Raw genomic sequence first — 14,055 nt, forward strand, 5'->3', positions numbered from 1 at the left:
AGAGGCGACAGGCAGACAGAAAGAGTGTTACTGTGGAAAGAAAAGAGGGGAAAGAGAATAAAAACAGATGAGCAGATAGTTGTTTGTACTGTTCCATGTCTATAAATAAAGAATTTTGATATCTAAATTCATTAATTAGGGCCAGATCTTACTTTTCTTTAAATAAAAGCCTTGGCAGGCAGCGAAATGGCAAAACACCAATCATATTTTAAAATCACTTCCTGAGTGCCACTTTGAAAGCACAAAGTGCCTTGAAAAGTAAATGAATAAAATTTGAGAGAGCTTAACCATAACAGGTCTATTTCACACGCACGTGTGTGTGTGTGTGTGTGTGTGTGTGTGTGTGTGTGTGTGAGTGTGAGCTCCTACTAATGCCATGTAACCACCAACAGATGGACTCTGTCATTTTGTGTATATTTGGTAAGATTGAAAACAAATTTTCAAGCCATTGAAAATCAGGCAAAATCCTGTACATGTTATAGTAGGGCACAGTTTTATGAAAAATCCTATATGTGTTATTCAGCGGGGGGCAGAAAACAGAGTCTCAAGCCCTGGAAAAAAAATTGACAAAGTCTGGTCGATATGCATCTTCAAAGTTTGAGATAATTACCACCACGTCTTGAGGACTGGTTATTAAAAATAATTTAACTGAAATCAACAAAAAAATCGCATTATTGGCACTTAAACAGTACAAGAAACAAAGAAAACATTATTTCAAAACAAGGCTGTTAAATAAATGTAAGAGTAAAAGCTCTCCCATTCTTTCCTACAAATTGTCCACCGTTAGCTTGTCTTCTCTTTCTCATCTTTCACATGATGTCACTATTGAGAGATTTGGCTGTTGATGCACGAATGTTGTGTGTGTGTGTGTGTGTGTATCCCCTCTGTGGCCACGCCTCGCCTGTCAGGGTGTATTATTCAGAGTGGCAGTCTCATCAATACATATTTGTGCCTCTGCTCAGAGGCTCAATATGTGCCATCAGGCTAAATCAAACACTGAATGTAAGAAGCAGAAGGTGTGTGTGTGTGTGTGTCATAATAACAATCTACACAAGAAACACAGACATTCTGTTGTCTAATTTAGCCCATTTAACCAACTGCAGCAGATGTCTGTCTTCCAGACAGAGCACTGAAGAAGAAAGCTACATTTAATGAGATCCTCTAATCAAAAGTCAGTATTATCAATAATTAGGATGAAACAAAAGATTTAAATCTTATCATGACGCCTCAATTAATATGTGTTCTATATTTGTGTACAGATGTGTTTACCAGGTTTTGCGGCATTAAGGATTTCTTGCACAGAGTGCCCTTTGAATCCAGCTTGCAGAGTAGCGTCGGCATTGACCTCCTGGTCTGAGGGCTCATGGTCTGAGGGCTCCCCATCTTTCCAGTTTTCTGGGAGATTTGACTCTGCATCTACTAAAATTGGATGAATACAATTAATTCAATTTACCAGGCAAAAACTTATGAAGGCCTCAATTTTTCCTGTTTTTATTGAGATTCAAACTGTTGAAGTCCAGTGAAAAATGCTAAAAAGTTGATGAGTAATGAACACAAAGTCTAAGCAACCAAAAAATAGTAAAATTTAAGACTGAATTTAGTCCAGTCATTATTTAAAAATAAAAATATATATTTTTTCTATATTTTAATTTAAAAAATACAGAGACATTGAATAATGTTAATTGAAATAACATCCTGGGGTATTCGTAACTGTATCAAAACTGACAAAAACTCAATTATTTAATATGTAAAATTGATAAACACATAAATGGCACCTACATGCAGGAGAGTCTTCTTCGCAGCCACAGGCCAAGAGGGAAGGGTCAGCAGTGAGGGCCAGGACAGCAAACTGCTCCTCTGCGGTCAGCTCTCGGTCCAAAGCCCCACACAACATGTGGTAAACTGCAGAGTTAAAAACCTAAAAAAGAAAAACACACAGACACACAAAAAAAAATGTTACGTTATCCTTTAACACTACAGTATATGCTGTACTACGATGTTTTGAACTAGGCTCTGGGCCTAAAAAATGCAACGTGCATTCAGTAAATCTGCATCCAGCTACCTTGAGGTGCTCCAATTTTTCCAGTGTGGTGTTGATGTTTCGGGGACAGTGAGCCTCTTCCAGGGCTTTTCTGGTTGTCGAATGGTCATGCTCATCACTAAAGGAAGTCACCACTCTGGACAGGGCTCGTAAGATGGAAGAAGCCTGCTCAGTGAAACGAGTGCTTTCCTGTTAAAAAATGAAAGCAGTTGGGCAGAAATCAACTAGAATACAAGTTAAACAGAACAGCAAAGCAGTTACAGCAACAATACCTGCACATATAAGTGAATTACAGTAGTGGAACATTTATGTAAACTGTGATGTACCTTGGATGAAAGATAAGCGCAAACCACACACATCAACACAAACGTGAACGTACCATAGCCCTCTCACACACTCTCGCATGAAAAGAATGGCTTTGAAAAATTATAAAATCTGGAAAACAAATACTGGGACAAAAAATAACAAAGCAGAGGAGTCATCTTATGAACAAGATGTGAGAAACCGGGCCCATTTGATCCACTCCTATGTTTCCTCTGTTCTATAAGTTTTATAAAGCAACGATTTAGTAGCAGATGGATAGAGATCTCTTGGTCCGATACATACGCAGATTTAGATATCAAAAAAGGTCGACGTGTGATTAGATACAAATAAATGGGAACAAAGACATCATATATGTTATGTTTCCTTTAACTGGGGCAGACTTCTCAGCGAAAAAAATGCAGATCAATAAAATAAATTGTAGGTCAATTGCCTCTTAAATTTAAATAGACTTCACTCACTACTTGAATTACCATCTCTGTCAACTGATAACTAAAGGCTCTGGTCACCTTAGTAAGTTGTGGCATTACTGTTTCTTCATCCCCGAAGACGAAAGGTGTCCTGCTGCACAGGTGGACATGGTAGCCCAGTGCTGCCTTTGTGTGGAAGGACAATACATGGCGCCTGGAGGGAAAAGCAAGAACATTTCTCATTTTGAAAACAGGTACACATAATCCAGGTTTTACTGCACATTAATTACATTTTTTTAAAAATGTGGTTTGGTTTGGTATGAAACCCTTTTTAAGAGAATCAAAGTCTAGTCACAGTTGTTTGTCAAAGGCTACTTCAACTAGTAGTTGTAGGTGTAGTGGCTCGTAAAATGTATAAACATATAGACAAATTCCTTTACCCATCAACCTGTGTGGAATTTCATCAACATTCCACAGATTAAAATCCCTTTCTGATCTTAATAGTGGAGGTAAGTAACAGTGAGTGGGTCAAAGAGTCAGATGAACTCTAGCCTAATGTCGTCTCTGCCAAGTGCCAAGCTCGGTTCACGAGGCCTGGACAGACACAGGAGAGTGGAACCCCACTTGCTTGGCCCCATTAGCTTTACATAATTCAGCCATCACAGTCTAACTAGATGGATGGCCACTGAGGCAGAGCAGAAGTAGAAAGAAAAGACAGCATACAGGAGGGAAATTAATGGGAGGGAGAAAAGGAGGTGAAGAGTAGAGGAAGAAAATAGAGAAGAAAGGGAGAACAGAACAATGGAAAAAAGGGAGGGTAATTATTACAAAAGAGAAAAGAGAAAAAAAAACGCTTCAACTTTAAAGATTGAAATATGACAGTACTGTATGTTCAAATAAAACAGAAGGAAAAAAGTACAGTGTAAACATTGTAATCCATACAGATGGGCTCACAGGGGCACAAAGTGTGGAAGCGTTTTAAAAATGATTGCTGCCCAACAGCATGGACACATCAGCAATTATCTCTCGGAGAGAGTGTGCTATGGGGCATGTAGGCATGATAAGTTGAGTGCTGTGTGTGTGATTATGGCTCAGTGGTAATTGCACTGCTGCATACCTGCACCTGACCCCAGAAACTAGGCCCTCCGCTTCTAGGCCAAGTAGCAGCCATTAATAGAGACTAGGACAGATGCTTTTTACTGCTTTTTTAGAGCATCTGAGGTAGGCTGGCAGATAGCCTCTGCTAACTTTACGGCGGCCTTAAGTAGATCTCTTCATAGCTTCACAGTTCACAACAGCAGTGAAATGCTTGTACATTTCTTTCTTTCATCAAAAGCTGATGACAGGGTGCTGAGCAAAAAAAGCATCATTTTTTATGACACGTTTTCATGATGAAGTTTAAATTCTGGGGTTTACGCTACATACATAACTATTGTAATATCATATGTGGATCTTAATAAACATAAATCTAAATTCTTCTAAAGTCAGATTTCTTTTCTGTGTAATTTCCACATTGCCCACTATTCAAGCTTTTATGGTTTGTTCTCCATGTTCTCTGTTACGATAGCGTATGTAGAAAACTTGATTTGTGATGAGAGGGTAAACCATCGATGGCATCCTACCCTGCAGGTAAGTTGAGCATGGCTGCCTTGGAAGAAGTGGTTTTGATGGTGAAAACAGGCAGCTGAGACTGCACACTCTTCCAGGAGTGCGGCTGGGCGGTGAGAGCTGCAGACCCACACGCTGCTGACATTTCCTTTTCTAAGCATTGTTGTAGAGGGGAGTGAAAGTGTGTAAATGGTCACATGCTATAGTCAAATATCAGAAACACAGTGGGTCATATTCATAATTCATTCCAGTTTTTATGAATAATTACATATACCGTATATATATATATATAAGGTTACAATGTAGATATGGCTTGAGCATACTAAAACAGAGAGAGTTATAACGGCTGTTGAAGACTTGAGGCAAGCTTACATTACTTGGACTATCAGACACGCCTTTTTGTATCCGTGTGTGTGTGTGTGTGTGTTTGTGTGTGTGTGTGAATAAATCCTTACTCTCCTCAGTGGTTTCTCCCCAGATAAGCAGAACTGAGAAGCTTATGAGGATCTCGGAAGGTTCCACGCTGTCCACACACAGGTAGGAAGTTCCTCTCACCTCCGGACACTTGGTGCAAAACACACACACACACACACACACACACACACACACACACACACACACACACACACACACACACACACACACACACACACACACACACACACACACACACACACACACACACACACACACACACACACACACACACACACACACACACACACACACACACACACACAGACAGACAGACAGACAGACAGATAGATATTTATGAATATATATGAATGTAAAGAAATAGAGGGAGAGGGACAAAGATACTGTAGGTTCAGAAAAAGACAGCGAACAAGAGAAGAGGTAGAGAGTATAAATGTCCAGAAAATCACTACCACTGAAAAAATGGGTTTGCAAACCTCATGTCAAAACATGAAAAGATAGTGAAAGCTCATTCTCTAGTAGTTTGACAAAAACACAAATTACATACACAGTAAGGGTTTGCACATTAAAAATTGATTGTGTGCAATGCTTGTTTGTTTGTGTATGTACTTCAGGGCTTGCAACAGCAGATGTCACATGGAGGGATCCAGTGGTAAGAGTGTGTGAAGACAATCCCGTACCTGTTGCAGTTCTGGACAAGACGGTGCACTGCAGACAACAGCTAAGTCAGTAGCAATATATCAAATACAAACAGCATTAACGTGTCAAAGACAAAAACATGGAATTATGTTTAAGTGTCAGCACATGAGACAGAGCATGTAGAAATTAATTGTGATACATAATGTACCTTAAAATTAGATGAATGGGAATTATGTGGGTAGATCTGTGAGTTATGGAACACCAACAGAGTCCTGGAAGAGAAACAAATAAAGTCCTTTGTACAATTTTGATCACATAAGCATCTCAACCATCCTTTTTTTTTTCCATGACCTGCTTTGTTGTTCTATATATTGGCACAGCATGTCTCTTACTGAAAGCATGTAGCAAAGTCATCGAGGTCCATCCAGGTCTTCTCTAAAATGGGTTTGACAGGGGTTTCTTCAGTTACAGGCTCCTTTGTTGCTGTTTTATGTCGATCTAGAGTTGGATTATAAATAAAGAGTAATTTATTTTAAAAATGTCAGCATTTCTAAAGGAAATCTGCAGCATCTCAATAAAGGACAAACACGTCCTTATCCAGCTGAGAGGCATCTGAATTGACTGGTGCTGTTCATGACCAAATGGATGTAGAAATTGCCTGTCAAATCTTCCATTTCAAAATGCTGCGAGCAACAAAATGCCTTTCCCCTTGTGACTCACAGCAAGTTATCCTGGACTCAAATCATTATCTTAAACACAGTGAGTAGAATTGGACACACTCCCACATAATGGCAGTGTAAGTACACATGCACATCCATACTCCCTCCCACACACACACACACACACACACACGGACATGCACACACACACACACACACACACACACACACACACGGACACACACACTTGCTCTGCCCCCGAGCTCGACTCAAAGTGAGAGTCTGATCAGAAAGCTGAGGCGGTGAGGGCCAGTGTCTCTGCTGCTGAGCAATGGTGGTCTGCTCACTCAAACTGCAGGTGTTACTAAGCAACTAAACGGGGGCAGAGAGAAGGCAGGGAATTGGCCGGTTGTCATAAGGCATAATTTCAGTCCCATCTTCTTCAAAGCGTCTTTGGCCAACGATGGAGTCATGGAGAGAACGATGGAGGCAGTGGAGGCGAGAGATACGAATTCTTTCAATCACATTAATTGGACAGTGCTGTAAAGATGCTGTCCAAGTCCACCAATAATTCAGACTTCCACTACATTCATCATGTCAAATGAACCAGAATTAATGAGCACATGCCTATTCTGGTGGCCTAATTTTTGACCTCCAGCAAGGCGATCTTGTGTACAGATATGGTGCAGATTTCAACATGAAAGAGGGGCCCAGCATAGCAAAGGAACAGCTTTTACCACTGGAGATGTCACCACCGTCCTTCTTCCTGTCCTCTGCAATAACCTAGAGGGACAGTGTGAGAGAGAGAGAGGGGGGGGGGGGGAGAGAGAGTGAGAGAGGCATGAAAAGTGAGTTTCTGAGTAACACTGCCAGAGATATGCCTCCACCCTCTGGTGATTCCACACCAGCTGTGGTGTTGCGCCATCCTCGCCGTTCACCACAGGACATGAGACACGGTTTAATGTGTCATGGGCTGCTCCTCCTCTGCTAAAACCACGACCAGGCAATACCAGCTCAGATCTACATTGACCGTCAGTGGCATATGAGGATTTATGATATTTTGTATGTTATTTCCCTGAGAGGGGAATTGCTCAACAGCTCTGATTTCATCCCCGTCTGCCCAACACAATAAAGAAATATAGCTCATTATCAAACCCCTCAAATACCATATACTTATGTCTGAACACGGAAGGACACAACCTGGTCAAGGAAAGGGCATAACTGCTGCTTTGATAACAAAGCTGGTGTAGTACCTACATCAAATAGCTGAAGTTTATTTGAAATTTCTTTTTTCAAACAATGCTCCCTTGAGCAAAACAGTTTACTCAGCTCTGAATAAGAATTATGGCTTTGTGCCGTGTAACTTCAAAAGCAAACCCCTCTCTGATGAGTCAGAGTGTGTGTGAGTGTGTGTGTGTGTGTGTGTGTGTGTGTGTGTGTGTGTGTGTGTGTGTGTGTGTGTGTGTGTGAGTGTTTGTGAGTCACCGCTTATTTGAATAAGTACCCAGAGACCCAGACGGAAAGAGGCACACTTGACCTCCTCTCCACCAGTATAGAAACACCTTACTGCAACAAAAATGTAAATGTCTGTGTGTGTGTGTGTGTGTGTGTGCGTGTGTGTGTGTTTACAAGGGTGAGTCGCTCTGTTTGTCACTGAAAACAAGGCTGCCATCCCCCAGTCTCAAAGTCACTTCTGTTGTCTGCCAGCCAGGCCACCACTGACCAGGGGCACATCTGCACTAAAGAGAGCCTGTGACGGACGGGAGATGGGGTGGGGGTGGGGGGGCTGTTCAGAGATGCAGTGGAAAGCCACAGAGATGAGCATAGAAACAAAGAGAGGAGTAATGGGAGGTGGGGTTGCATAAGAAAGGAGGGGGTACTGAAAAATGGAAAGCGAGTGACAGTTGGACGGGGAGAGATGAAAGCGGAGCAAGAAACAGAGATATGGGAAAAGAGAATCTCTGGTGGTGGTGGTGGTGAAACAGGCACGTGGGTTTCATACAGGGAGAGGTCGTGTACTGCACTGATGAAAAAAGAAGTGCAATTAGATGGTGAGCCATCAGTGTCTGCATCTCCTGGGGGGTTCATTATTACACTTCACTCTTAGCATACAGAGAAAAATAGGGTTCATATTAATCGCCCTCTTGTGTAACTGTGACCAGTTATAGAGCGGTTAGGCTAGGGCAATATGGACAAGCTAATTTGATGTGTCGGTTGATGTGTGCGCACATGAACTTGTGTGGATTTTTTTGTGTATGTCTCGTGTGTACCATATTTAAACTGGACATGTGTTATCACTCTGCCAGCACGTGGTGTGTCACATGCTGAGGGGACTGTACATCAAGTGAGAAAGAGTCTTTGCTATCTTGACTCCTCCCTCTGTTTCTGTCAGTGCTGGCCAACAGACACAACCTCTGTGCCTAGCCCCTAGAAATGGAAAAGGTGGTGTCACATGATCCCCCTAATACCTTCAGTGGTCAACTCACTCAACTATTATGTGGGTTAAAGCACTGGATCCTGGAGTGAGTGTGCAGTGGTAACATCTAATATGTTTGGAATGTGGTTCAAACTAAGCCCCTCCACAGTTTGTTCACATGCCAGAGAACAAAATAAAAAAAAAAAACTGTTTGGGCTGCGAGATCAATGGATTTTCACTTAAGGGAAAAATGTGGAGTCATTTGGAGAGCAAAGACTTAACTAAGTTACAGTAGAGCCCCTGATATAATTCAATGATTTCTGAACCTTAATGCGGACAAACACACAAGGCAGGTAGGTGCAGTAGAAAACTGGCTTCGGTCCATGCAGACAGGAAAAAAAAATGGGGAAAAAGTTCAAACTGGTAATCCAACAAATCAGGATGTGAAATGCAAAGGTAAAACAAGCCAAAGGATAGACATGCATGCTGCGGGTGGATGTGATATACTGCACCATGCCTTAGAGCCTCATACTTGCAGGGTAAAGAGTGTGTGAACAAGGAGAACAAAAATTAAGCAAGGAAATCAAATTTTGGAGAAAGCTGCTGCCATCTTAATTCTTTGTCAAATGTTACCCTGGAAATCACTGATCTTAATATTTGGCTTGGGGTAACTGCCATTAATTATGGTTCTATATTTAACAACAAAATGCTATATACAGTAGAATATTAAACACACAAATGCTAAATGTATGAATTAATTTATGCCCAGAAGACAGCAATTAATTGTACCTTTTTTACGTCATTGCTGTTCAGTGAGTTTGTGGTGTGTTCAGATGCATCAGGCTCAAGGCCTTGTTGGCAGTCAGTCTCCTCTCTCTCAGCAATAGGCACCAGAAGGGGTGCATAGGAACTCTGAGCACCCTGTTTGGCCTCTCTGACAGACAAAGACACATATATTAATGCTATGTGCACATACAGTACATGCATCGTACTGTATCATCATCAAGCCATACACGGACCTCATCTCATAGCAACATGTTTAGAAGCAATATGCCACATCATCTACAAATGAGTCATACGTGCCACATCACAGATGTTAAATGACACCAGACCAGCATTTCTACCATATGACTGCTTTGAACTATGATGCATGTAATTGCCCTATTGGAGGAAGAAAAGCAGATGCTTCCTTCTTGCCATCTTTCCTCTGTCCACAGGGGGGGTCAGAGCACAGGTTACCTAATGGCTAAACGAGCAGTAGGATGGAAAGGCACAAAAGACACATCACGTTTAATGTCTCAGTTTTAGATCATCTCAGTGTACATACAGCTCTGGGATTGAGCCAACGCTGCTCTTGAAGCGGTAGGAGAGAAAAGGGCTGGCAACCTCAATGAACTGCTCCGGTTTTGACAAAGGAGGCTCTGCAAAAATAAAAAATAAATCCTCATGCATCATGCCAGCACTGCTTTTTCACACCAACTCTTTCTACTGCATTTGATGTTTTTCACTCAGAGATCAGCTGATGTCAGATATGCCTGAACGAGCAGCTATTCACAATACAGAAATATTGTATCTATCCTCCTCCTATTTTCATTTCTGCATGTGGTATTATGCCCTCTGTTCTGTAGATTTCAAAATCCCCTGCATTAACACTCACATTCCTTTCTAGTCATATTTATTTATGACATTCACCTACACTCCAACACATAATTTGTTCTTTTCTGCTTGTTTGATATCCTCCCCTGCATCCTCCTCCTGCTTTCCCCTTCATCACCTTTTTTCCCAAAACATTTTATATTTCCTTCTTCCTTCTCTGTCTCTAACTCACCACGCGGTTCAGCAGTGACCACAATCTCCTTGGGCGGGCGGATGAGTTTCCATTGGGGCACAGGTGCTGGTTGGGGTGGTGCCTCCAGCTGGCATGAACGGGTTCTGGTCACCAGGGTGATGTGGCTGTACAGCAAGGAGAGACTGTACTGACGCAGGACCTCTGCGGAATTAGCCTGTGATACATCATATAAACAAACACACTAAATGAATAAAATGCACATACAGTTCTCACTGTTGACCATGCTCACAATCATTTTCAAATTGTCAGAAGAGGATTCTGATCCATGATCAGAGTGTGGAGGTCATATAACAACTCCAAATGAGGAACATCCTGGAAACTGTCCACCAATTAGGTTTAGCATGGGTGTAAATAATAAATCAAGTGAAGCCTGTTGAGGCGAAGCGTCCAAATAGAACACAACATGCCCCAGATCACTAGCACGGTTATGCTTCTCTCCACAACCCACTGCTGGTATGGGCCTTAAAATTACATCGCTCTGCGATATAACAGGTGTTTAAAACAGCAGATACTTTAAAAAGTACTCAATAACATGCATTTTGACTCAGGATGAAATAGTTAATGAAATCAAATTTTACTTAAAAAAGAAATATCCTGTGTTTATATTTATTTGGGTCCATCCACAAATATAGATGTACCATTTTATAATTTTGTTCTGTTTAGGTCAGTGATAAGACTTACATCAGAGTTGAGGTTGTTCATTCTCCCTTTGAAATGCAGACTATAGCATTTGTATAATAATGTGGATCTCTGTACTGCACCCAAATCTGTAATGAGTATCTAGCTACAATCCAGCGTTTACATGGATGACAATGTGTCATGTAACAGTGTGGTGTGTGTATATATGGCATTCAAGACTAGAGGAATAAGGGAAAGACATACCATCAGGCCAAACCCAGAGGAATTGTTTTGTGGCTGAAAAGGGTAGCAGCTGGCACACACCACTACCTCAGAGGTACCTGAGAACCGCACCAGAAGAAAACCCTTATTTTATCAGGTGAAAACAAAAGCACAGGTAAACACAATAGGCATATACAGTATGACTGTTGTAGACCTTACAGGAAGTCTGATTACAAATGTTGATTTAGATTTTTTTTTTATTTATCTAACAATCCAAAGTAACGCTGACAAAAGAACATTTTCAGATCACCATTAAGTGAATGCCTGGAGATTTAAAAGCACTACAGGCCACAGGTATAAAATAGGCAATAACAGAGTATCTAGGTTATCTATGGATGGCCTTGCCTCTTATGGTGCATCATAGAGTATATCGTATAAGGGACACATGGGCCAGGAGACATGGAAAATCAATTTGAAGGACTATGGATGAAAAGAGATGGGAGCACTGCCAGACTAATATAAGGCTATAGACATTAAGAATTGAGCAGAGAAAGAGTTCTCACACTGCATAGTGATTTATAAATTTCAATATATGCATTTCAGTAGGATGTAAAAGTGGGCATGGAAACAGTGAGAGAGAATGTGTGTAGTGTTTTTTGTATGCATGTGTGTAAGCACCATGCAAAGCATTTTCCAAAAAGATAAATGTTTTGTGAAGCAATACCACTTTGTGCACGCGTGTCAATAATTTATGGTAAGCACTTATTTATTTGTTATTCGTAAACTTGTGGGATTATAGTGAAGAGCAAGAGACTGTCAGAGAGCCAAATCACGTCAAAATGTCATGCAGTATTTTTAATTAGTTAATACTTTATCATTCAAGACGGACATTTGCCTCAAATCATTTCCTTTGCCTCTATAATAGACTCAATTCTGTACAGTCCTAGTATGATAACTAATTCTCCTTTGAATTAATTGTACAACTGCAATGAAGCATCCATATCCCTACCTCAATTTCTTCCTCCATCAGATAATCACACTTACCTCGGGAGGCTTGTCTGCCCTGCGGGAACACCAAATAATTCACCCTGCCACTGCTCCCTCTGCTGGTTTATTTATAGTCCACCATTCATGCATTAACCCTTTCAGCACTTAATAATACATGAGCTTGGGAAAACAGGAAGTGATGCTTGAAATGACAGGAAAGAGGCAACGCGGCACTGCCTGACTGGCGACAGAGCTATGGAATTCACGGTATTTTACGATATGGCATGATGGTGACTTATAAGGCATGTCTTTCCTGTGCTGAAGTAAATCACAACAGCATTACTATGAATGCTGCAATGGTTTGAGGGTTTTTACTGCTGTAACAGAACGGAATCATTGATAAGTGTTTCTGTGGCACAATGAAATATTCATTGTCATGCTCTATACTAGTTGAATTATGGATGCAGAGGGAGCAAAACAGAGATTGTGCACTGTGCATTCGCATACATATATACAAATATATAGTAGCCCACACACACCCAACATGTACAGTATGTATGTGTGTGTAAATATATATATATATATGATAAATTAACACACTAAGCAATAAAAGTATTCTGTGCGCACAGATGATCACGATCTAATGGATGATTGATTCAGTTGACTCCCTCAATTACATGTGGAAGCAGTGTGTGTAATTGAGATGCATGTTTGCAGGTGTGTGTGTGTGTGTGTGTGTGTGTGTGTGTGTGTGTGTGTGTGTGGGTGTCTGACTGTGGCACAGTTTGGGCCTTACTGTTCTCTTGCTCTGGCAGCCTGCTCTTGTCGTCTTTCAAGCTGGAACCTTTCCCTGAAACTGGAGTCACAGGCTCTATCTCTGGCAAACTCTCCTCCGGGAGTGTAAATATAGGAATGGTATCTTGTAAGAAATCCCAGATTTTTCCCAGGTCTCCAGAACTGAGAGGTGGTTAAAGAGAAATGATTAGTTACAGGCTACAGTTATTATATTTTACAATAATCAGTTCATTGGTTGTTATATTTTAGTTTCAAGCCAACAGTATCTTTATCTGGAATGAATTCTAATTAGTTCAATACAAAAATTCAACTGTTATATGAGCAGACATGTGGTGATGTCAAGCGCTCATGTCTATTGTTTAGCATACAACACTTGTATCACCATGACAGCTCTTGTATAAGATAGAGTGTTCTGTTTCTGCAGTCTGTCTAAATCACATTGCAGTTATTGTTCCTGTCCCTGTAATGTCTCCATTTCCAATACAAGTGACTTCAGCATTTTCACCAGCATTTTTCCCTCTTTTAAACATAAAGCAAATAGAACAATCTTCTCTCCATGTTAACACATCATTCAGAATGAAACCAGTGAAGTATGACGTTGGTGCTAACACAGTATCTAACAGTTGCCTCCTCATCTCCTACTTTGCTAGATATATGGGCCATCTCATCACATTCAGACTGACACTGTTAATATAAGGCTTTCTACAAGCTTGATTAAGTGTACATGACACAGTGAGCATCATCTTTATGTGTTATTAGCAAGTGTACAGTAGAAAGTTGTGTTACCCTAAACCACTTGAACATTCTTTTAAAAAGGAACAATTTACTGATTTTAGCCTGACATGTCATGAGAGGACATGTGCAAATCTGTAATAAAAAAATCCCACTGTGGTTTGTGTCTGCAGAGCACATCACTCCCAGTTATCTCTGCTGCCCACTGGTTAAAATCTGAATAACTCAATGTACTTTTCCTTTTTCAGAAACCTCAACGGGAGGGGTGATATCCAGAATTACACAGCCCCAAAAAAATAGGTCTTCCATCTTGTTGGCCCAGG

The 14,055-nt window shown here is 40.9% G+C and overlaps 1 protein-coding gene across 3 annotated transcripts in view; it reads right to left on the reverse strand.

Moving 5' to 3' along the window:
- The window catches only part of adgb (androglobin), a 34,360-nt gene that overhangs the window by 12,594 nt on the left and 7,711 nt on the right, over positions 1 to 14,055 (reverse strand). For 2 of the 3 annotated variants that reach the window (XM_035618006.2, XM_035618008.2), the window contains 15 exons: positions 13,002 to 13,162; positions 11,261 to 11,337; positions 10,358 to 10,532; positions 9,857 to 9,950; positions 9,319 to 9,463; positions 6,851 to 6,896; positions 5,847 to 5,952; positions 5,663 to 5,726; positions 5,425 to 5,523; positions 4,836 to 4,944; positions 4,395 to 4,533; positions 2,872 to 2,986; positions 2,063 to 2,230; positions 1,780 to 1,918; positions 1,270 to 1,419 (listed from right to left, as the gene is read on the reverse strand). In XM_035618006.2, coding sequence (XP_035473899.2) covers positions 1,270 to 1,419; positions 1,780 to 1,918; positions 2,063 to 2,230; positions 2,872 to 2,986; positions 4,395 to 4,533; positions 4,836 to 4,944; positions 5,425 to 5,523; positions 5,663 to 5,726; positions 5,847 to 5,952; positions 6,851 to 6,896; positions 9,319 to 9,463; positions 9,857 to 9,950; positions 10,358 to 10,532; positions 11,261 to 11,337; positions 13,002 to 13,162 — 1,787 coding nt within the window. The remainder of the gene's footprint in view (positions 1 to 1,269; positions 1,420 to 1,779; positions 1,919 to 2,062; positions 2,231 to 2,871; positions 2,987 to 4,394; positions 4,534 to 4,835; positions 4,945 to 5,424; positions 5,524 to 5,662; positions 5,727 to 5,846; positions 5,953 to 6,850; positions 6,897 to 9,318; positions 9,464 to 9,856; positions 9,951 to 10,357; positions 10,533 to 11,260; positions 11,338 to 13,001; positions 13,163 to 14,055) is intronic. The other variant, XM_035618007.2, reaches the window with a different exon arrangement.

The sequence above is a fragment of the Scophthalmus maximus genome, chromosome 18 (assembly GCF_022379125.1).
Source record: "Scophthalmus maximus strain ysfricsl-2021 chromosome 18, ASM2237912v1, whole genome shotgun sequence".
Lineage (NCBI taxonomy): Eukaryota > Metazoa > Chordata > Actinopteri > Pleuronectiformes > Scophthalmidae > Scophthalmus > Scophthalmus maximus.